The sequence below is a fragment of the Mobula birostris genome, chromosome 22, assembly GCF_030028105.1.
Source record: "Mobula birostris isolate sMobBir1 chromosome 22, sMobBir1.hap1, whole genome shotgun sequence".
In the NCBI taxonomy this organism is placed as follows: Eukaryota; Metazoa; Chordata; class Chondrichthyes; order Myliobatiformes; family Myliobatidae; genus Mobula; species Mobula birostris.
The window spans coordinates 5,971,358-5,996,710 of NC_092391.1; the positions used below are offsets into that span (position 1 = coordinate 5,971,358).

A 25,353-nucleotide genomic window follows, 5' to 3' on the forward strand; every position below is an offset into this window, starting at 1 on the left:
TGTTACATCTTGCCCAAGGTACAGGCTAGTGGAGGGAAGGAGCGCCTTACACCTCCTTTGGTAGAGACGTATTTCCACCTTGCCACCTGAATATGGACAATATCCTTTCAAAATACAGACATTAGTATCTAACAGGATCATGGGAGTATCTCTGCCACACTTGAAGACCAACATTTTCTCACACATATGTGCTGCACCTTCCAGTGAAGCAACATAGAGTCAACCAGCACAGAAGCAGGCCCATCACTTCATCTGGTCCATGCTGACCAAGATTCCCATCTAAGCCAGTTCCACTATTCCTGGTACCAAGAGCATCAAAGAAATCAAGATTTTGTGGCTACTACTTTATTAATATCCTGCTTCAATATATGATGGGCACTGCTTAAGGCGGTGGGATGTAAATACGTCTTTACCAAAGGAGGTGTAAGGCACTCCTTCCCTTCACTAGCCTGGAGGTCACCCTTGGGCAAGGTGTAGCACCTGCTTAGTCGCCCTGTCCAGGTCATGTGAAGCCATGGGAGCAGGTGGTGGATGGTCGTACGAACAGCTGGTGCACATCACAATTCCTGGTTACGTGACCACTGATGCCAAGCAGACAATCTCTGAAGAGTATTGATAATGGCTGGGTTCACCCGTTTTGTAAGGACTCTACCCAGAAGAAGGAAAATGCAAACCACTCCTGTAGAAAAATTTGCCAAGAACAATCATGGTCATGGAAAGACCATGATCACCCACTTCATACGACACGGTGCATAACCAACGAAATGCTACCATAGCTGCCAACTCGAGAACAGAGATTCCCAACCTTTATTATGCCATGGGCCCCTACCATTAACTGAGGGGGTCTGTAGAAACCACATTGGGAACCCCTGCTCTAGAGAGTGTTCACAGTTCAGTGTTGACATGATTTTCCATACAATCCTTCCAATTTTTAACTGGGATTTTAGACCGGTCATTCTAAAACCTGATCTTTAAAACTACAAATCATAAACACAAGGTTTTCTGCAGATGCTGGAAATCCAGCACAACACATATAAAATGCTGGAGGAACTCAGCAGGTCAGGCAGCATCCACAGACGGAAACAAACAGTTGTTGTCTCGGGCAGGGACCCTTTATCAGGACTGAGCTCTGCTGAGTGCCTCCAGTATTCTGTATTAATCTTTAAAACTGTTCAAAGACTCCTGAAGCACATTGTAGGTTCTGTTTTTAATCGTAGCCCCAAAAATAAGAGATTCCATTTTTAAATAATAACATCAAATAATGTCCCGAACTCTTCACGACATAACTAGTTCATTTTTCTGACAAGGAAGAGAAAGTCTGGATAACCAAATAAACAGTTCTGGCAATTTCAAAGGAGAAAGCTTGATGATGCAAGGATTTTGTCAGGAAATCCCGACTAATGAAGGCCAATACACCATACATCTTGTTAACTATCCTATCAACTTGCTCTGAAAATTTGAGGGATTTGTGGACTTGGACCCAGAGATCCCTCTGTTCCTCCACACTGCTAAGAATTCCACCATCAACCCTGAATTCTGCTTTCAAGTTTGACCTTCCAAAGTGAATCACTTCACACTTTTAGGGATTGAACTCCATCTGCCATTTCTCAGCTCAGCTCTGTATCCTGTCTGTGCCTTATTGTAACCCGGACAACCTTCTCCATTATCTGTGATGTCACCTGCAAACTTACTTCATTTATGTATAAACATTCCACAAAACAAACAAAACAGACAAGCGCTCAATGAAAAGGAAACACACTGGCCATTACATACCTGCCCAAAATGCATGGTTATCGGCCGCCGGTCGTCTCGCTGTCTCCCTTCCTTCTTCTCAGACAGAGGGGATGCCATACCTTTATGCTGGACATTGTCTCCCGCCACTGAGTAGCCATTTTCTGCCATTTCCTGCAAGACAGACACAAGTGACTTGCATTTGCAGGACCATTTGTGGTTAGGGGACACGGGACATGAAGGAAGCGCTGCAGGGAACAGCTGTCTACATGTTCTGATGTTAGAAACGCAAGCTATACGCACACACCAATAAATCAGTGAGTGACATACCAATTGCAACACAACCCTGTAGAACCCTGAGAGTAAAATAGGGAAAAACAATTCATTAATCAAAGAGTTACATCTCTCATTGCAATCCAGCGATAGTCACTGTGCAGGGAAGAATCAGACACATCTTCTGCTAGTTCTGACTGAGGATAAAATATCCCGCGGTAGCATATTGGTTAGTGTGACGCTATTACAGCTCAAGGCATTGGAGTTTAGAGTTTGATTCTGGTGTCCTCTGCAAGCAGGTTCGTATGTTACTTCCTGTGTTCGTGTGGGTTTTCTCCAAGTGCCCTAATGTTCTTCCAGTCAAAAGACAATTAGTAGGTTAATTGGTCTTTGTATGCTGTCCTGTGATTAGGCTAGGGTTAAGTCAGTGGGTTGCTAGGCAGCGCAGCTCTAAGTGCTGGAAGGGCCTATTTCACACTGTATCTCTAAATAAATAAATATACTTTCAGTTATCACCATTGTATGACCAAGAGTAGCAATATAGGTGTTACCTGTCACATCGTTCTCTTCATGATTGGTGTGGACAACAGATGAAAATTAGTCCTGAATGTCTCAGTAGCTGTCAGGATCAAGGGAGCATGAGGAAGGAGATTTTTCACTAGAATTGAATTGTGCTTGCTTTAAAAGTGAGCTGCATCAAAATCTCCCACAGTTTTAAAACAAGTAGATCATTCTAAATGGATAAAACTGGTGATAGTTAACCTGGGCTACTAATGAATAGGCAAGGATTTAATCGCATCATCCAGGAGCTCCATCTGATTTGAAGGTTCTGATCTGTTCTCATGATATTTGGTTATTCTTCTCCGAGGATCATCACCTTGTTGTGATGGAGAGGCTTGCGAGTTCCTGAGATCCCAAGAGCAATGCCGTCTGGAGTTTAGCCATCTGACGCTTAGCTCCCGGCAGTCACTCGTGGCAAGGTCAGGGTGAGGTCCAGACAAGGAGCAATCTAACCCAGACCTCAATGGTGCAGCTGGTGGAAGATGATGACATATCACAACGGCAGTGACGGCGGAGGAAGGCTACAGCAGTGCAGGGACTCCAGTTACCTTGCATTCGATGCCACTGGACCCTGATCCTGATATATCAAGGACCGTGGGGTGTCTGTCCATGTATCAGCACCCCATGTTAAACAAAGTTACACACAAGCGTTCTCCATTAATGGAATCTATCCTAACGTCCCAGGTTAAGCCCAGTGGCGATCAGCAAGTGGCAAAGGGTGCAGGGTTGTGAGATCTGGCCAGAATATGTGGATTCTGGATCAGCCTCTACAGCCACTTGAGTGCCCAGCAATAGACAACCCCTTAAGAGAACATCAAACTTGACTCAAGTGATTGCACTACTGCTAATTTGACTATTGTTTATTTTAAGTCTCTATTTTACTGAAGTAATGAGAATAGGGATTCTTTTTGACAGAATTTCCAATGGATGATTGAGAAAGATGTAGCAATTCTCATGAAATAAAGTTTCTGTATACTAGAATCAAAGAATTTACTTCAGACTATCTATGTATAACACTGGCAGAGAGGTTTGGCTTAACACACACAAGTGCTGGAGGAACTCAGCAGGTCAGGTAGCGTCTATGGAGAGGAATGAACAGTTGATGTTTTAGGCCGAGACATTTCATCAAGACTTTAAAGGAAGGAGGAAGAAGCCAGAATAAGAAGGTGAGGGGAAATGTCCTCCTTCCTTTAAAGTCTTGATGAAATGTCTCGGCCTAAAACATCAACTGTTCAGGGTCTTGGCCTGAATCGTTGACAGTTTATTCCTCTCCATAGATGCTGCCTGAATCACTGAGTTCCTTCAGTATTTTGTGAGTGTTGCTCTGGATTTCCTGCATCTGCAGAATCTTTTGTGTTTATAATTTTTGGACCAGAAGATCATAAGAAATAGGTGTAGAATAATGCCATTCAGCCCATCGTGTCTGTACCACCATTCATCATGGCTGACTTATCACCTCTCTTCAATTCCATTCTCCTGTCTTTTTCCTGTAACCTTTGACATCTTTACTAATCAAGAACCTCTCAACCTCTGTTTTAAATATACTCAATGACTTGGCTTCCAGAGCCATCTGTGGCAATGAACCAGGACTGGAGAAAAAAAGATGAGGAGTTCTGTTGAAGGGTCTTGGCCCGAAATGTCGACTGTACTCTTTTCCATAGATGCTGCCTGGGCTGCTGAGTTCCTCCAGCACTTTGTGTGTGTTGCTTGGATTTCCAGCATCTGCAGGTTTTCTCTTGTTTCTATTTATATTTATTGTGTCTTTTGATTATTATTGGATCCTTTTTCTTATTGTGTTTTTTTTTGTGCTGCATTGGATCTGGGTAACAGTTATTTTGTTCTCCTTTACACTGTATACTGGAAATGACATTAAACAATTTTGAATATTGAATTGGTCACTAATTGGCAGCAACACTCAAGTAGGCCAGGAAGTTCAGTAACACAACAAACAGAACTCTGGAGAATGCTACAGCAGCAATGCTCATGAGGTTGAGGTTAAGGAGGGATATTAAAGGAAAACCTTCACTCAACATCTAACTTGTGCTTTAACCATCTGAGCCAATATCAGACTAGAGCCCAGAAAGAAACAATACAACCTTTTTGGGTTAAGAGACGCTCTCCATCTCTCCACATTTTTCAAAAAGCCCACTCAGTATCGTCACTGTTAATGCATTTTCAAGTGGACTCACAACAATGCCTCAAGCAGTTCCACATTGATCAGATAATATACTTAATGGCTCAGTACTTATTGCAGCACCAAAAATAAATCAAATACCTTTTGCTTCAAACGATTTTTCACCTCTTTTATTCCCATTTTCGCATGGTCCTTTGCCTAGAAGTGCAGAAGAGAATTCAAGTTAAAACCACTTCATTAGACTTCATCTCCCTCCAACAGTAACAAGCCTTCCCATTAAGCCATTCCTGTTTCAGCTGTTTCGGTACAATGCATTAACAGAAAACAGGAGTTGCAAAAAGTTCGAAGGAAGAACCAAGAACTTCTGAATACTAATAAATAGTTCACACGTGCTCACTTATTTATTATCTATCTGTCTGTCCATTTATTTATTTATTTTGGAGATGCCGCGGGGAACACCCTTCCAGCCCACTGAGCCACACTGCCCAGCAACCTCTAATTTAACCCTAGTCTAATCATAGGACAATTTACAATGACCAAATAACCTACTAACTGGCACAGTTCTTGATTAGCCAGGGCATCAAAGGGTATGGGGAGAAGGCAGGGGAGCGGGGAATGACTGGAAGAATTGGATCGGCCCATGATTGAATGGCAGAGCAGACTCGAGGGTCTTATGGTCTTTGGGATGTGGAAGGAAACCTGAACACCCAGAGGAAACCCGCACAGTCCGTGGGGAGAATGTACAAACTCCTTACAGATGGCATTGGAATTGATCTCTAACCTCTGACATTGTAATACTGTTGCACTTACAATGAAGACACGTGCTCGATGGTTTAGGAACATCTTCTTCCCCTCCACTATCAGATTTCTGAACAAGCAAAGAATCCATGATTTGGCCACGGTGGATTTAAAATATGGAAGGAAATGTCAAACTCAAATGGGTCAAGGACAATGGAAGCAGATAGATCCATTGTCTTTGTCCCCGTCATGTGCTTGGAGATGGAAGCTGCCATATTGTGCAACTGTTTTACATCCTCTATTTTGTGAGATGAAGTTGCTTCACTTTCTTTCTGTTTTAAAGTAAACACAATGTTGCTTCAGGTAACCTGGTGGACTAGAGATAATTTCCAAATGATAGGTTATTTGTGAGGTGAATATAACATACAGGTTTGTGAGTGTTGGGATCTGTGAGTGCCTGGAGTGATTCGAGCTGGTTACTGAAGAGAACAAAGAGCCATAAATTACCAACTGTCACTTGCTGGGAAGAGGGTAATAAATAGATGCTGGCCTTGAGCAGAGCCAATAAAAAGGTGTTAAAGGTCAGACCCATGACCTATAGCCTATGACACTGGAATGCAGTATTTGAATTGGTAAGGAACAAATATAAAAGTGGAGACTTCAATTGTGCTATCAGGAATAAATCTCTCAAGAGACCCACCATTGTGAGGAAGAACCCCCACGTCAGAGGCTAGGAGAAGATAGGATCGATCATCTAACCAATGAGGATCCCCTATTTAGGAGTTATAAATTGGACAAGTTGTCTGAGTGAGTATTGGTGGAAAGGGAACAGCAAAATTCATGTATAAGACATGGCTGTAAGCAGCACAAGGGCCCCACAGGGACTGTATTGGCTCCCTTCCTGTTTACCCCATATGCCTCGGAATTCAGAAACAACACTGAGCCATGTCATGTCATCTGCAGAAATTCTCTGATGACTCAGCAATAGTTTGGTGTATAAAGGGAGGATGGGAGGATGAATACAGGACCCTGGTGGAGGACTTTGTCGAATGGTGCAAGCTGAATCATCTGCAGCTCTACATCAGTAAAGGAGATGGTGATGGACTTGAGGAAGACCAAGGCTGCACTGCTCCCTGTTACTATTTTTAGTGAGGACATGGATGTGGTGAGGACCTAGAAGTACCTGCGGTTGCACCTGGATGACAGACCTGAGTGGAGGACCAACACAGAAGCTGTGTACAAGAAGGGCCAGAGGAGACTGAGGTCCCTTGGAGTGTGCAGGCCTCTCCTTCACAGGTTCTACCCGTCTGTTGTTGCTGGTACAATCTCCTATGCGGTGGTGTGCTGGGGCAATGGCATCACCTTGGGTGATGCAAACAGGCTCAATAAATGGATTAGAAAGGCTGGCTCTGTTACAGGAGTCAAACTGGACACACTGGAGGTTGTGGTAGAACAAAGGACCCTTTGGAAAATCACGGCAATTCTAGACAATGTTTTTAACCCTCTGCATGCCACCTTGGCTGAACTGAAGAGCATTTTCAGTAACAGACTAAGACAACTGCACTGCTCCAAAGAGGGCTATATGAGGTCAATCTTTCCCTCAGCCATTAGGCTCGATAATTAGCAAACCTATAGCTGGAGAAGTGATGACCCCTTTCTGTTAGGCTGTTATTAACCTCTGTTTACCAGAGCTCTGTTTAAGCTCTGTTTACCACACCCTGCTATCGCAGACAAGCTGTGCAATACTACCATCACTTCTTATCTGGACGGTGTGAATGTGCACCCATTACTGTATAATATTATGGTCATTCTTGCACTACCATTTTTATCAGTGAGAACTCAGAAATCTTGAAATTCTTGTAATCTTTGACTTGTAAATCTTGTACAACTTATTTTTAAGCTAACTTACTTTTTTTATTCTTTCTTACTTCTCTTCTAATATTTATATATCTGTGCACTTGTAATAATACTGTGACATTGTAATTTCCTTTGGGATCAATAAAGTAGCTAGTGATCTAAATTGAATTGAATTGAATTGACTTTATTTCTTACATCCTTCACATACACGAGGAGTAAAAATGTTCACGTTACGTCTCCGTCTAAATGTGCAATGTGCAATCATAGTAATTTATATTATACTTGTATTGCACTGTACTGCTGCTGCAAACAACAAACCTCACGGCCCATGTCAGTGATAACAAACCAGAGTAACACACACAAAATGTTGGTGGAACTCAGCAGGTCAGGCAGCATCTATTAAGAGGAATAAAGAGTCAACATTTTGGTCCAAGACTCTTCATCATAATAAACCTGATTCTGATAATGTGCCAAAACTCTGACAAGGTTGAAATTAAAACCCCTAAAATATTTCTACCTTTTTTGACACAGGCATTGCTAAATATGGTCAAATTATCCTTGGAGGAACAGAATGAATCAAGTGAAGAACCGAACAGGAAAGAAATGTTCTCCAAAAGAAAATTCTGAGGCTTAGAATGCACCAGAATGAAAAGCCGTAAGCATGTCGAGGTATAACTGGATACTGAAGGAGAAATGTACTGTAGAAAATTCACAATGCAAATGGCCCAGTAGGGTCCACAGTTTTCTTTATAATGATTCTCAACTACCTAATGATAAACATTTTTGGTGCATTGTAAGCTTACACTGTGGTTTCCAGGGGCTTATTACTTCTGACATTGTCTTCCTTTTTTATATTCTCTAATAATCTGGATCACTTGGAGCAGTGACTTAACTAGATTCAGCAGAGAAGTTTGTAAACAAGGTCAGTCGCGGCCCCTGGAGATCTTTTACATCTTGTTTTCACTGGCATCACTCCTTTGTCAGCTTCGAAGGTCACCTGGATTATCAGTCCCAGTGGGCTCATGAGATCTCTTCTGGGAAATCCTGGAAGAAACCTTGTTATATCTTCCCCGGTTGTCCACCCAGGAGACACCAATTTTGGTACCAAACCAGCTTCACTGAACACTCATAAAGTTTGTTTGGCCTATTGTGTTTGTATCGGCCATTTGCTAGAACAATGTACTCTTTGCTTCAAACATTTATCGGCTCTTTCTCTTTTAAACGTGCAGTGGTCTCAACTCCATCAACACCAGACGCAGATTTTGTCAGCCTTTCTCCTCTCCGTTAAATTGAATGATCCCTCGTCACTGGTTCCTCTGTCAGGGAAAATTTTCTTTCTCACTCACCCAATCAAAATCTTTCATGATTATATTAGATGTCTGCATATAACATAAATTATTAGTTGCTTCTAAAAAAAGACCATTCACCATAAAACAGAGCAGCAGATTAGCCCATTCAGCCCATTGAGTCTGCTCTGCCATTTGATCACAATTGATTTATTTTCCCTCTATACTCGATTCTCCTTGCCTTCTCCTTGTAACCTTTGAAATTCTTACTAATCAAGAACCTATCAACCTCCACTTTAAATATACCGAACAACTTGGCCTCCGCAGCCACCTGTGACAATAAATTCTACAGATTCACCAGCTTTTGGCTAAGGAAGTTCCTTTCCATTTCTGTTCTAAAAGGATATCCTTATATTCTGAGGCTGTGCCCTTTGGTCCTAGACTCCTCTACTAAAAGAAACACTGGAAAATGGAGGGCGTTACTCATGCAGGCTTTGGAAAGGAGAAAAACCCTGAGACATGGGAGCTCGTAACAAATAAACTTTCTGAAACCAATTAAACTGATTTTCCTTGTAATGAGAAAGGAGTCATAGCCGACTTGCAGGTGACTCTAGCAAATTTTTACAGATGTATCAGCATGGCGAGCATTCTAACTGGCTGCATCACCATTTGTTATGGAGGGTCCACCGCACTGAATTGGGAAAAGCTGCAGAAGGTGGCAAACTCAGCCAGCTTTATCATGGGCACTCACCTCCCCAGCATCAAGAACACCTGCAAAAGGCAATGCCTTAAAAAGGCGGCATCCATCATTAATGACCTCCATCACCGAGGACATGCCATCTTCTCATGTCGGAGAGGAGGTACAGGAGCCTGAAAACACTCTCTCAATGTTTTAGGAAAAGCTTCTTCCCCTCTGCCGTTAGATTTCAGAATGAACAGTGAACAAAACAATGAACACTATCTCACAATTTTCTCTCTGTTAGCACTACTTACTTAATTTAATTATTTTAATATATATTTCTAATTGTAATTTATAGGTTTTTATGTCTTGTTCTGTACTGCTATTGCAAAACAGCTTATTTCACGACATATTTGTGGTAAGATTTTGTTTTGCTTTATGTGCTGTGTGTGATGTACGTATGTTTTGGGAGTGCACTGCAGTCTGGAGGAATGCTGTTTCATTTGGTTGTATATATGTACAGTCAGATGACAGTAAAGTTGAATTTGAAATGTCAGTGATATTAAACCTGACTCTGATCTTTGAAGATACTGCTATTCAATTCTGTACTCTTCAGTAACATATAACTGTGCAAATGCTGCAGACAGATATTTCATTATGATATATTTCATTGAAATATACATTCCCCTATGATTTTCATAAATTAACAAAATTTGTAACATCTTAAAACCATCCACTTACAAACTTGTACACTGTTTTCATTGCGGGGTTCGCCTTTGTCTTCATTGTATTTATGAGGGCCCCACTTCCTTTCTGTTAATAGATTAATGTTTAAATAATTTGCATTCTGCAAGTAAATAGCTAAAGCATCATATTGCAAAAACATTCTCACAATATTTCAGAGAGAGAATCACAGACTCTTTTTTAAATGGTGATTTTCCTGTAATACCTAGAGATTTGAATGATGATATATCCCGGGACTAATTGATACATACTCAGACATAATTTGTAGGCAAAATTGCATACAAAACTGCATACATTTCAAAAACTGTGAAACTGCTAATTTATCATTAGGCTTAAGATGTATCAAATCTGAGTAAATATAATCTTACAAATCTTACTAAAATAGTAATACAGGAGACAATCAGGAAAAGCTGAAAATATAAGGAAAATGTTGAATTCTAAAATAAAAAAACAGAAAATGCTAAAAATATTCAGGAGGTCAGGCAGCATCCATGGAGAGAGAAACAGTGATAATGTTTCAGATCAAAGTGTTATCATCAGAACCAGTCATTATTAAAATTCAAATAAAGTGTCTTCAACCAGATATATAGAACACAGAACATAGAATAGTACAGCACAGTACAGGCCCTTCGGCCCACAATGTTGTGCCGACCTTCAAACCCTGCCTCCCATATAACCCCCCACCTTAAATTCCTCCATCTGCAGGCATTTCTCATTTTTTAGAGTCAGAGAGCCAGACAGCAGGGAAACAGGCCCTTCGGCTCAATGCTTCCATACTGACTGTGTTGCTCAGAGAGCTGGTCTCATCAGCACTCATTTCGGCAACAGGCCGCTAAACCTTTCAATCTGTGTAGTTACCCTGATGGCTTTAAATGATGCTAATGTGTCCACAAAACCACTGTTTCTGGCATCTCTTTCCAAATATGCACCACCCTTTGTGTGAAGAAGCTGCCCCTGATTTTCTTTCAAATCTCTTGGCTCTGGGCTGGCTGGTGGCGCAATGACATCGGCACCAGACCCAGGGAGTGGAGGTTCCCGGGTTCAAAACCAGTCGGGTTCGCTCCTGAGTACGCTTTCCACCCGTGCCGGGTTGAGTGTCGAGATCGCAACTCGACCTCGTAAAATAAAGGGAAAAATACTGCGAAAATGTCTGTGTGAGGAGTGGCACGCCACATAGTCTCTCCCTCGCTCCGTGCCCTGTAAAAGCCATGAAAAAGACATCACGCATGCACGTACGCACACGCAGACGCACAGATGCACAGACTCGCACGCACGCAGGCACACACCAAAAAAAAACTCTTGGCTCTGACCTTAAACTAATGCGCTCTAGGTTTTTGTAGCCTCCTCCTTGGTAAAAAGATAACGAGCTTTCATCCAATCAATGCCCCTCCTGATCTTATATGTCTCTATTAGATCATCCCCCTTGATCTCCTACGCCACAGGGAATAAAGCAACTTCTATCAGCTATTCCTGACCAACCCTCTACCGCTCAACCCCCCACCACCAAGCACCCAACCAAATCTACGCCACAGAGCAGAGGCACGAGTTCAGAAAGACTGTTCTGTTTATTTCACTAAGCTACCTGCAAATGTACTTTCTAGCAACCAGCTTAAGAAAGCAAATGATAGAGACACCAAGGTTAGGGGTGTAGTGGACAGCAAGGTAAACTATCAAAGCTTGCAACAGGATCTGGACCAGGTGGAAGAATGGGCTGAAAAATGACAGCTGGAATTTAATTCAGACAAGTGTGAGTGTCGCCTTTGGGAGGACAATCCAGGGTAGGACTGACACTGCGAATGGTAGGACACTGAGGAGTGTCGTAGAACAGCAGGATCTGGGAATACAGATTCATATTTCCTTGAAAGTGTGCGACAGATTGATAGGATTGTAAAGAAAACTTTTAGCACACTGGCTTAAATAAATCAAAGCACTAAGTACAGGAGATGGGATGTCATGTTGAAGCTGAACAACACATTGGTGAGGCCTAATTTGGAGCACTGTGTGCACTTTTGGTCACCTGCCTACAATCTTACGTCAATACGATTGAAAGAGTACAGAGAAGATTTACAAGGATGTTGCCAGGAGTTGAGGACCTGAACTGTGGGGAAAGTTTGAATAGTTTAGAACTTTATTCGTGTTGGGCACGTGGCCAAGTGGTTAAGGCGTTCGTCTTGTGATCTGAAGGTCGCTAGTTCGAGCCTCAGCTGTGGCAGCGTGTTTGTGTCCTTGAGAAAGGCACTCAATCACACATTGCTCTAGTGTCTGTGCAAGGAGTGGCGCCCCACACAGACTTCCAATCTGCGCCTTGTAAGGCATGAAAATGCCCGACGCAGGCCTTTCATGGTCTGAGTTGACGTTCCCCTTATTTTCTAGAATGTAGAAGAATGAGGGGAGGTTAGAAACAGATGAAAAAGGGTGAAAGGAGAAATGTTTAAGGGGACCATGAGGGAGAATTTCTTCACTCAGAGGATGGTAAGAGTGAGGAACGAGCTTCCAGTAGAAGTGATACATGCAGGTCTGATTTCGATATTTAAGATAAATTTATACATGTACATCGATACATGTATGGGAGGGGTACGGAGGGTATGGTCCAGGCACAGGTCAATGGGACGAGGCAAATTAATGGCTCGGCAGGGACTAGATGGATTGAAAGTCCCGTTGTATGCTGTGGTGTTCTATGACTCTATGATACAGACTTAGGAAAATCTACAACAATAATGAGCTACGTAATCGGATTAAAATAGCCAAGCCCATATACAGATAATGTTGAATTCTAGAATGCACCATCCCATGATAAAAAGTAAAGTATAATTAATATTCAGAATTTTAAAGAATGCTTGTAAAACAAAAGCTGAAGCATTTCATGGACATTGAAGTTAATTTAACTTTTAGTTTTTTAAAATTCATTCAAGTATTTCAGGAGGCTTTTATGAGCATTCCATTTGGAAAGGAAATAAGTGATCCTACTCACCTTCACTGTGAACAGCCACTGATGATAGGATTTGTAGCTTCCTACATAAAGCAGAAAGGTGTCTTACTTGAAAATCGACCCACATAATGAACAACATTTCAGTCAAATGTTCTAATGTATCTTCTTGAAGTTCATTCAATTTATATCGAAGTGTCTGTTGGATACAACTCAGTCAAGCTAGAAGATGCAGGAATTCCATCTTGCCTTTTATTTAAAGATTCCCTTTATGTGTCACATGTACATCGAAACATCGAACCATAGAGTGAGTCCAAAGATGTGCTGGAGTAAGGATGCAAGTGTCGCTGTGACTCTGGTGGCAACATAGCATGCCCACAGCTCAGTAACCCTATGCTATGTTGCCACCAGAGTCACAGCGACACTTGCATCCTTCCCCCAGCACATCTTTGGACTCACTCTATGGTTCGATGTTTCGATGTACATGTGACACATAAAGGGAATCTTTAAATAAAAGGCAAGATGGAATTCCTGCATCTTCTAGCTTCACCTTTTGTGAAGGTGCCCTCATAGTTCGGATAGTGAGATGCAGATTTGGACCCACTGACACTGATGCAACAAGAAATGTTTTTTAAAATAAAAAAAAGAAACATAAATTATCAACTCGCTTGAACCTGTTCCCAATCCTCTTTGTTCCTTTTCTTTATTTTTATTTAGAGATATAGTCCGGAACAGGCCTTTCCAGCCTAACGAGCCACACCACCCAGCAACCCACCTATTTAACCCTAGCCGCATCACAGGCACTTTACAATGACCAGTTAATCAACTAACCAGTATGTCTTTGAAATGTGGGAGGAAAGTGGATCAACCACACGGTTCATGAGGAGAACGTACAAATTTCTCACAGATGGAATTGAACTCCGAACTCCGACCTCTTTCCTTTATACTCCTGCTCCTCAAACATCCACCTGTTATTGTGAAATTAGCCACAGTCGAAGTAAATGTATTATCAAGGTACATATATGTCACCATATATTACCTTGAGATTCATTTTCTTGCGAGCATTTAGAGAAAACTAAAGAAATACAATGGAACTTATGAAAAACTATAAATAACAACCACTGACAAACAATCAGCGTGCAAAAGACAAACGGCCAATGTGCCTTCTAGCTTGTGAGTTTTTAATTCGGTTGTGGCAAGGTCCTTGATTTACTCCTTGGATCGTGTGGCTTGCTGTGGCATTTCAAGGGGCAGTTAACATTCATCCGCATTGCTTGGGGCTTGCAGTCACTAATAGACCAGACAGGGCAGGTTTGGCAGATATAGCAATATAGCACATGGATGATAGAAAAATGGATGGCTACGTAGGAGGAAAGGGTCAGATTGATCTTAAAATAGGTTATAAAGTTAGCACAACATTGTGGGCTGAAGGGCCTGTAATGTGTTGTCATTTCTATGTTCTACACTCCATGACCACTTTATTAGGTACACCTGTTGGTTCATGCAAATATCTGATCAGCCCATCATGTGGTAGCAACCCAATGTATAAAAGCACGCAGACGTGGTCAAGAGGTTCAGTTGTTGTTCAGACCAAACATCAGAATGGAGCAGAAATGTGATCAAAGTGACTTTGACTGTGGAATGATTGTTGGTGCCAGACAGGGTGACTTGAGCATCTCAGTAACTGCTGATCTCCTGGGATTTTCACACAGAACAGTCTTTAGAGTTTACAGAGACGAGTGCGAGAAACAAAAAACACCCAGTGAATAGCAGTTCTGTGGGAGAAAACACCTTGTCAATGAGAGAGGTTAGAGGAGAATGGCCGGACTGGTTCCAGTTGATAGGAAGGTGACAGTAACCGTGATTTACAACAGCGGTGTGCAGAAGATCATCCCTGAACACACAACCTGCCAATCCTTGAAGTGGATGGGCTACAGCAACAGAAGACCACGAAAGTAAACTCAGTGGTCACTTTATTAGCGACAGGAGGTACCTAATAAAGTGGCCACTGAGCGCATTCCCTTTCCTGAAAGATATAAACGAACAAAATGCTTCTTTTAAAGACAATCCAGTGGTTTCATAGTTGTCATTATTGATGCTTGCTTTTGAGACCATGCTCATTTTCATTAACTGAATTTTAAATTCCCCAGCTGCTGTGGAAGAATTTGAACCTCATTACCTTCAGATCAATGGCCCAATGTTATCGTGCACTCACCACATCTTTCACAAACATTATCATTAGATCGTCTTCTTTCCTGCTTCTCTTTTTGTGTTTATCTTTTTTTCCTAATCAGGAGGATTATTACGGAATAATATTCATGCCCAAGAACAATATTCCTCTCTGTGACAAGAATGACTCCTGCAATACAGGGCTTAAAAATTTTAGATGCATGCATGTAGCCTAGGTGTCAGATGCACCTTACGCCCCATTTAGATACAATTCTGACAGGATGCTGTGAACTAAGTGAATATTGAAATTCAATATAGTCGTCATATAGAATTTATAATTTTAAAATGTGGAATAAATCATTAAATCTCCTACATTTTGATCATAGATTTTGTTCTTTCACATGCTATGTGCCATCTCATTCTTTATTCTGCTCTTTGAACGTTAAGCTTTCATTTTTTCCCTTTTAAAAATATTCAGTTCTCGTCTCTTTTTCTCCCAGTTATTTTAATTTTGTTGACCCTAATATGAACCTAAGCTCAAGTCTATTTGTAATTTCTTTTCTCTTGTCTTTATGTAGCCTTTTCATTCACCCTTCTATCATCAATTTTTCTTCTCTCTGCAGTGTCCTTCCTCGTTAGCACACGTGAAGCTTGGTTGTGTGATAGCTAGAGTTACCACTGAACATGTACTGAGATTTCAACATTGGGTAACTTTACTATAATACACCTTCAGACTTACAAATAATAATGAAATACAGCAAGAATATCACTGAGGGAAAAGTACGAGGGGTGATTGATAAGTACGTGGCCTAAGGTAGAAGCAGTCAATTTTAGAAAACCTAGCACATTTATTTTTCAGCATAGTCCTCTCCTACATTTACACACTTAGTCCAGCGGCCGTGGAGCATACGTATCCCTTCTTTGTAGAAGTTGGCGTCTTGGACCTCCAGAAAGTGGTCCACAGCAGGGTTGATTGATAAGAACGTGGCCTAAGGTAGAAGGAGATGAGTTATGCAGCTCTCATTACATGCAAGTGCAGTTCAACTCTTTGAGTGATTATGCAGAAAGTTTGAAGTTAATAACTCATCTCCTTCTACCTTGGGCCACAAACGTATCAATCACCCCTGCTGTGGATCACTTTCTGGAGGTCCAAAACGCTGACTTCTACAAAGAAGGAATCCGTAAGCTCCACGACTGCTGGACTAAGTGTGTAAATGTAGGAGGGGACTATGTTGTAAAATAAATGTTCTAGGCTTTCTAAAATTGATTCCTTCTACCTTAGGCCACGAACTTATCAATCACCCTTCGTATATGCTGAGGACTAAAGCATCATAGAATGTTAGGATTAAAGTTAGGATTAACTGTGGCGGGACAGTAGGTAGTGGTTAGCACAATGCTTTACAGTATCAGTGATCTGGGTTCAATTCCTGCCATTGCCTGTAAGGAGACTGTACGTTCTCTCTGCAGCTGTGTGGTTTTCCTCCAAGTGCTCAGTTTCCTCCCACAGTCCAAAAGCATGCCTGTAGGGAGATCAACTGCTCATTGTAAATTGTCATGGGATTAGGCTAGGGATTAATTGGGGGACTGCTGGACGACATGGTTCCAAGGACCTGAAGCTCTTATTCCAGGTTGTATCTCAATTAATAAATTTTTAAAAATTACAAAGTGAAAACAATCAGAACCCTAATGTAAAACAGTAAGACCAGAATGATCTGGGTTTTTATTTTTAGCAAGGTGCATATATGACCTTCTTTTGTTAAATAATTAAAATAATTGACACTGAGGTTACAAAGGTGCAATTCAAGTTACATATCTAGATATGCAGTCTGCTTTGAAGGGTCAGATGGAGCAGTGTGAAGATGCTTGTGGGTAAATTTCATCAGAACTGACATAATTGAGCTCAGGCTGCTTTATAAAACAGAAAAAGTAACTCATCTTGCTCTAAGGTAATAAACAAACTCTCAAAATTCCAGTGCAAGGGTTTTTTTAGCCTGTAAACAAATTCTAACTTTAGTTGAATTATAAATCAATATCCTGACTTTCTGAATGATAAAGTGCCATAAAATCATCTGCCTTTAAGAGCTTTGAAATGAAATGCACTCCTATGCTATTTTCAAACGGGTCTTTAGGGCTGAGGAAACTGGAAGGCTCATATTTGAAGGGGATTTCACTGAAGCGCATTGAATATTGAAACGCCTAGATACAGTGGACATGGAGAGGATGTTTTCAATAATAGGAGAGTGTAGGACCAGAGGGAAGAGCCTCAGAATAGAAGGATATCCTTTAGTACAGAGATGAGGAGGAATTTCTTTAGCCAGAAGGTGGTGAATCTGTGGAGTTCTTTGCCACAGACAGCTCTTGGAGGCCAAGGAATTGGTACAGCTGAAGCAGAGGTTGGCTTTAAGAACATCAAAGGTTATGAGCAGAAGGCAAGAGAATGGGGTTGAGAGGGATATTACATCAACCATGATGATGGGCTGACTGGCCTAATTATGCTCCTATGTTTTCTGGTCTTATGTATTAAACTTGCTGCAGCGTATACGAAGATGAATGTATTTATTTCTATTTGTTTCATATGACCAATTTTAAATTTACCTTTAAGATTGTGAACCAATTGTAATTAAAGTGTTTTACAGCAAACTTCAGAAGCATAATTTTTCCCAAAACCCCACATGTCCACAATTCTTTAGTGCTGTATTCAGCAAAACTAAAAAGTAGAAACAAGTGCAAATGTTACAATCTGAAATAAAAACAAACTGTTTTTGAAACACTCAGCAGGGCAGGTAACATCCGTGGAGAGTGAAACTGGGTCAATATTTCAGGTCAAGAAAACTCTGAGCAGGTCACACTTGGATACTGTGTTTTAGTTCTGGTCACCTCATTGTAGGAAGAAAGTTTAAGTTTTAGAGAGGATGCAAAGGAGATTTACTAGGACGCTGCCTGGATTAGAGAGCATGTGTTAAGAGGATAGGTTGAGTGAGGAAGGGATTTTCTCTTTGAGGTGAAGAAGGATGAGAGGTGACTTGATAGAGGTGTACAAGATAAGAGGTATAGATAGGGTGGACAGCCAGAGAGTTTTCCCAGGGTGGAAATGGCTAACATGAGGGGGTACAGTTTGAAGGTGACTGGAGGAAAGTATAGCGGGGATATCAGAGGTAAGTATTTACACAGAGAATGGTGAGTGCGTGGAATGCCCTGCCAGGTGTAGTGGTTGAGGCAGATACATTAAGAGCATTTAAGAAACTTAGGTAGCCACAGAGATGATAAAAAAAATGGAGGGCTATGTAGAAGGGAAGGTTTAGATTGATCTTAGAGTAGGTTAAAAGGTCAGCACAACATCATGGGCCAGACAGCTTGTACTGTGCTGTAGTGTTATATGGTCTATGCTCTAAGAAAAAGTTAGAAATCACTTTCAGTGAGTGGAGAGGACAGTGGTATTCTCTGTAATAAACTGGAAACTATCGAAGTCTAATTGCTGGTCCTAGTTTGAGGGGGTTAGTGAAGCTTATTAATTGTTGCTGATCTAACTGAAATAAATATTTTATTTTATTTTAGAGATACAGTGCAGAACAGGCCCAACGAGCCGCACCGTTCAGCAACCCCAGATTTAACTCTAGCCTAATCACAGGACTATTTACAATGGCCGATTAACCTACTAACAGTATGTCTTTGGAATGTGGGAGGAAACCAGAGCACCCGAGGGAACCGAAGCGATTTGTGGGGAGAACATACAAACTCCGTGCAGACCGCCCTGGAACTGAACTCTGAACTCCGGAACACCCCGGGCTGTAATAGCGTCACACTAACCACTACACTACAGGAAATATAAGGAGGAGGAAATGACAGGATGGTGGCAAACGTGGAATTCTCGCCCTCAGAAGGTTGTTATGACTAGATCTTTGCAGGCTTTTGCAAAGGAAGCAGACTTTTTGTTAAGTTCTGGAATAGGAGGCTCTGGGAAGTGACAGAGAAGAGATGAGACATGAAACAGATCAGATATAATAACCATAAGGGCAAGCTTGAGGTGCAGAGTGGCCTACTCCTGATGTATTCTTGGTGTGAAACAAAACTGGTGATGCATATTCAATTACTGGATGTTCTCAGTATGTTTGTGAAAAAACTAATAACTAAAACTAATAAATCTCATAATTGTTTTTCTACAGGTTCTGCTTTTACTGATGTTTTTAACATTGATTTTGTCTGTAAACTGGAAAATACACTAAATCACTTGATATGGGAACCGTATGTATGGGGTGTCCATGGAGGGGTAGCACCGCTATTGAAGGGACTTGGTGTGTCCATTTTGGGGCAGCTCATTCACCGTTAGGCTCCACCAGACACTTAGCTCCCACCTGTAGCTGTTTGCAAGCAACAGTAGCCACACCCTGGCACCACCGGTTTGACAGGAGGGCTGAACCAGGTGAGGATAGCTGGCAGGCCTCACACCCCGGTGAGACAGGGATACGCCTGTCCTAGCATGCGAAGTCAGCTCTGGTGGGCAGGGTGAATAAGATCTACAGTGAGATCCAATGGCCAGGAAGGCAGTTCTGCAACACTTCGTGGAGAGCGAGGGGCATGACAAGGCACAGAAGAAGTCATGGTCATCCATTGCAACCAAGGAAAATCTCAGTTTGTGATGACTACTCTTACTACTGGACCTGGACATTCCAGGTTGAGAGAGTGGAACTGTGTAATTGCTTTTCCACTTTAAAAACGCTCCCGCACAGGTCTCCCGTCAGCATCAGGTATGACAGACAACCAACATGGCAACCATATCTCTTCAGTTTTGTACTGAATGGCATCAAAAACATGTAAGACTGAGATAAAAGAACAATTACTAAAAACGAAAAGAGAGATGAAACTAACTTTGTCATTTGTAGAATGTCAGACCTTTGAATACAATGATATTCAAAGGTGGCATAGTAGTGTAGTGGTTAGCACAACGCTTTACAGTACTAGCAACCTGGGTTCAGCCCCCACTGCCTCCTGTAAGCAGTTTGTAACTTCTCCCCATGACCACGTGGGTTTCCTCCGGGTGCTCCAGTTTCCTTCCACCAGTCCAAAGATGTACCAGTCTGTAGGTTAATTGGTTAATTCGATTTGTAATCCAGGGAGTGGGAAGTGCAGAATCAAAAATCGCTGTGATGATTGTACGTTCTAGTATCAATTGTCTGGCAACAATAAAGTATAAAGTATTGTAAATTGTCCTGTGATTAAGGGAGCGTTAAATCAGGGGATTGGTGGACGGCGTGGCTCAAAGGGCCAGAAAAGCTCACTCCACAATGCACCCCAATCAATCAATCAATCAATCAATAAATAAATAAATAAATAAAATGGTGAATCTAATTGGATCGAATAATATACAACTGTTCATCTATGTGACATTCTCAAATAATATCATGGGAACTTGCTCGTGTGTAGGAGTGTCCATTAGTCAGGCGTTCATAACTTCTCTCTCTCCTGAGTCTCCCTTCCCCCTATTTGCGACATTTACCGGGAGTGTTGTATACGAAGGGCCTGAAGCATTGTTGAGGATCCCTACCACCCATCCCACAATCTCTTTGACCCACTACTGTCAGGGAAGAGGTACAGGAGCATCAAGACTAGGTCTGCAGATTGGGTAACAGCTTCTTCCCTCAGGCTGTGAGACTAATGAATACCCTGCCACCACCAAGGTCTCATCACCAGGGCAGTGAGCTTTTCACTGCATTGTTTACTGTTTACCTGAGTTAAGCACTACATGCATTTTGAATTATATTTTATTAACTTATTTATGATAATATTTTGGTTTATATGCTGCGTGTGATACATGTTTTGTGGGTGCATGGTGATCCAGAAGAACGTTGTTTCATTTGGCTACATATATGTACAGTTAGATAACTATAAACTTGAACTTGAACTTGGTGATGGCCTGTGCCTACATTGTAAAAGATAGCACACTTTATCTGAATGATGGGAAGAACAAGCCTATTCCTGTTGGGTTCTTGGTGTGAACAAAACTTAGTGTTGCATATTCAATTACTGGACATTCTCAAAATACATCTGAAAACACTAATAAACCTCATAATGCTTGTGCAAAGCTGCTTTTCTACCTGCGGTATAGACCATCCCCAGTTTTATAATCCTGCTGAAGCTCTCAGGCCCTCTTCTCCAGTCTCTTAAATTTAAACAATCTCCCACAAAAGATAACTGGCAGGTCAGCTTTTGTGAACTACACTCCTAAACTATGGTATTCAATACCTGAAACTATAAAGGATGCAGACTTAGTTGATACTTTTAAACGCCAACAAAACCTATTTATATAACCTTGTATTTACAAACAGGCTTAGATTTCTCTGATAATTTATTTGTGGATTCTAGTTAACTGGGGCAGCTGTTTATTTGGAGCAACTCTTAAAGAACAAAAACTAGCAAAAACCATTAGAAATTTTCTGGATTACCTTAATTTATTTGGGACACAATGCCGCTTAATTAGGACAAGAGACTGTAACTAAACGGGTTCTAACTAATGTCAGTCATGTGCGCTTTTGTGGCCATTAGATGTAATACTGTGCTGAGAGTGAAGTTTTTAAATAGCATTAGTTATGAGTGTTTGTGTTCAAAAAGCAGTGATTTTTGGCATTGATAGTTGGCGAGAAATAAGCAGTAAGACAATTCAGAGCTGCTTTGCTCACTGTGGTTTCAAGCAATCAGGCTTGCAGATGCCGGGATGCGATGGGAGGTGAGGACTTCAATATAATAGCTATCACTAAAAAGGTAGTATTGAGCAAACTTGTGCGCTTAAAAATAAATAAGTCCCCTGGTCCTGATGGAATGCATCCCAGGGTACTGAAAGAAATGGCAGAGGTTACAGTTGAGGCTTTGGTGATAATTTACCAAAATTCTCTCGACTCTGGGCAAGTCTGAGTGGATTGGAAGAAGGCGAGTGTCACGTCACTATTCAAAAGACGATGTAGGCAAAAGGCAGATAACTTTAGGCTGGTTGGTTTAACATCTGTAGTTGGGGAAATGCTTGAAGCTGTCATTAAAGAAGAAATAGCGAGGCATCTGGAAAGAAATGGATCCATCATACAGACACAGCCTGAACTCAGTAAAGGCAGATCCTGTTTTACAAACTTACTGGAGTTCTTTGAGGATATAATGAGCGCAGTGGATAGAGGAGAACAGATAGACGTTATTTACTTGGATTTCCAGAAGGCATTCGAGATGTATCCATAAGATAAGGATGCATAGAGTTGGGGGTGATGTACTAGCACGGACAGAGGATTCGTTAACCAATAGAAAGCAGAGAGCTGGGTTATATGGGTGTTTCTCTGATTGGCAATCAGTTGTGACCAGTGTGCCGCAGGGGTCAGTACTGGGCCCACATCTGTTCATGATATACATTAATGATCTGGAAGAGAGGACCGAGTGTAGTCTATCTAAGTTTGCTGATGACACTAAATTGAGTGGAAAAGCAAATTGTGCAGAGGATACGGACAGTCTGCAGAGAGATATAAATAGGTTAAATGAGTGGGCAAGGGTCTGGCAGATGTTGGTAAATGCGAAGTCATCCACTTTGGAAGGGCAAATGGAAGATCAGATTATTACTTAAATGGTAGAAGACTTGGAAGTGCTTGTGAACAAATTGCAAAAGGTTGGTTTGCAGATGCAGCAGGCTATCAAGAAGGCAAATAGAATGTTGGCCCTCATTGCTAGAGGGATTGAATTTAATAGCAGGGAGGTTATGCTGCAACCATACAGGGTACTGGTGAGGATGCACCTGGATTACTGTGTGCAGTTCTGGTCTCCTTACTTGAGGAAGGAGATACTGGCTTTGGTGGTGCAGAGGAGGTTCACCAGGTTGATTCCAGAGATGAGGGAGTTAGACTATGAGGAGAGATTGAGTCGCCTGGGTCTGTACTTGCCGGAATTCAGAAGAATGAGAGGAGACCTTATAGAAACATATAAAATTATGAAAGGGATAGATAAGATAGAGACAGGGAAGTTGTTTCCACCAGCAGGTGAGACTACAACCAGGGGGCCTCAAGATTCAGAGGAGTAAATTTAGGTTGGAGATGAGGAGGAACTGCTTTTCCCAAAGAGTGGTGAACCTGTGAAATTCTCCTCCCAAAGAAGCAGTGGAGGCCACCTCAGTAAATGTACCTAAGACAAGATTGGATAGATTTTCGCATTTAGGGGAATTAAGGGTTATGGGGAAAAGGTAGGTAGGTGGAGATGAGTTCATGGTCAGATCAGCTATGATCTTATTGAATGGCGGAGCAGGCTCAACAGGCCAGATGGCCTACTCCTGCTCCGATTTCTTATGTTCTTATGTCAGAAACAGCCAGGAGTGAAAATGAAACAATTTCACTACTTCAAGTTAGAAATTACAAAGAATTTGAAGGTGTCGACAGTCATCTTGAATGTTACAATGAAAATTAGGATTTGGAGCATACAATCATCGAAAGCATTGTATGAAAGCAGCCTATTAACTACACCAGGCATCTGCACTGACTTTGTTTATTGTGTACACTGGATGAATTCCTGTGTCAATAACTATTAGGAACTAATACACAGTTTAATAGTACTGTAGTGCTACTGATGGTGTTCTAATTTAATCTGTATTTCATTTAAGGACATCATTTATTTCTCAGTTTGTCTTTTTTATATCTTTTTAACTACTTCCACGAAACTTTTAAGTAATTGTGGCAGCCACTTAGTTGGGCCAAACTGTACTGGTCCCGATATGTCTCAATTAACCAGAATCTACTGTATATCAATTAAAGTGCCTTAGATGGTCTCAACAATAGCAAGCTGACTGAGGCTTTACATATTGGACAGATCATCCTTATGCAGTTAGCAACTGTAGTGTTAAATGGGAAGTTAAACCAACTAAGAACTTCATCATTGAGGAGCGCCTATTATAAATATTCTCTTGTGCTTTTTTTAAAGTAAGCTTTCATGCAGTCTGCATGAATCAAGGAACATGAGCAGTCAAATATCCTTTAACGTTCAGTCCCACATTGCCTCTCCAGCTTTGACCCAATGAACAGGTAAAGTCTTACCTCCTCCATATTCGCCGTTATTTATCTCCTCCTCAAATACATCACTAAATCCTTCCCCAGAATTCAGCAAATCCAGTCGACCGTCAATGAACTGGAAAACAGAATGATTTTTTTTTACGGGAAACAACTGTTCATATAAGTGACACTCTCAAAGCAGGACGTGAAAGGAAGCAGAGTATTTGAAATACAGTTTTTGTGCTGTCAAAACACAATTAATGAGCTCGCACTAATTAAAAGAATCTGCAAGTCAGACAGAAGTGAAGAATACGTTACTGTTTCAGATTTTACACTTGTTTGCAGACAATGTGCACGGTTGAATAACAAGTAATTTAGGAAATTGAGGGATTTCATTTCACTGAAAGAAAGACTCTAATTCACCATGCTCAGCTATTAATATCAACGGAAATCTCAATATTGTAAATAATAGATATCTGACACATACTGAAAAACCCTACTGGCTCAGAGTGCCATGGGCTACAATTGAAATATAAACTACAGGTGGTGCATTTCAATAGTTTTAAGTTCCTTGGGCAGGTCATATTGTGTCTGTGAACCTGACCCACTGTCACGTTACTAAAGGGATTGGACAGGCTAGATGCAGGAAGATTGTTCCCGATGTTGGGGAAGTCCAGAACGAGGGGTCACAGTTTGAGGATAAAGGGGAAGCCTTTTAGGACCAAGATTAGGAAAAACTTCTTCACACAGAGAGTGGTGAATCTGTGGAATTCTCTGCCACAGGAAACAGTTGAGGCCAGTTCATTGGCTATACTTAAGAGGGAGTTAGATATGGCCCTTGTGGCTAAAGGGGTCAGGGGGTATGGAGGGAAGGCTGGTACAGGCTTCTGAGTTGGATGATCAGCCATGATCATACTGAATGGCGGTGCAGGCTCAATGGGCCGAATGGCCTACTCCTGCACCTAGTTTCCATGTTTCTATGTTTACTGCAAGTTGAAGAAAGGCAAAGGTGACGAAGCATTTTCCAAAAGAGCATTTGCCGCTTCATTCCTTTCACATGAATCAGCAACATGAAGTTAGGGATTTTATACCCAAGGCTGAAAACAAAATCTAGTATAGTTGATTATAAGTGGTAATTTCTTAGGAGGTTAAGTTAAATGGCTACCCTTGACGTCAATGAAATGCCATTACAAACAGGAATCCTAAGGAGGAGGGTTGGTCATGTGGCTAACAACCCTATCCTGTAAAAACCC

General features: G+C 41.4%; 1 protein-coding gene across 8 annotated transcripts in view; it reads right to left on the bottom strand.

Moving 5' to 3' along the window:
* LOC140186043 (DENN domain-containing protein 1A-like) overlaps positions 1–25,353 on the bottom strand; it is a 630,918-nt gene that overhangs the window by 100,374 nt on the left and 505,191 nt on the right. For all 8 annotated transcript variants that reach the window (XR_011882770.1, XR_011882769.1, XM_072239859.1 and 5 more), the window contains 5 exons: positions 24,146–24,236; positions 12,975–13,015; positions 10,001–10,072; positions 4,841–4,897; positions 1,774–1,905 (listed from right to left, as the gene is read on the bottom strand). Coding sequence is in view for 6 of the 8 variants with exons in the window: in XM_072239859.1 (XP_072095960.1) it covers positions 1,774–1,905; positions 4,841–4,897; positions 10,001–10,072; positions 12,975–13,015; positions 24,146–24,236 (393 nt within the window). In the remaining 2 variants the exon portion in view is untranslated. The remainder of the gene's footprint in view (positions 1–1,773; positions 1,906–4,840; positions 4,898–10,000; positions 10,073–12,974; positions 13,016–24,145; positions 24,237–25,353) is intronic.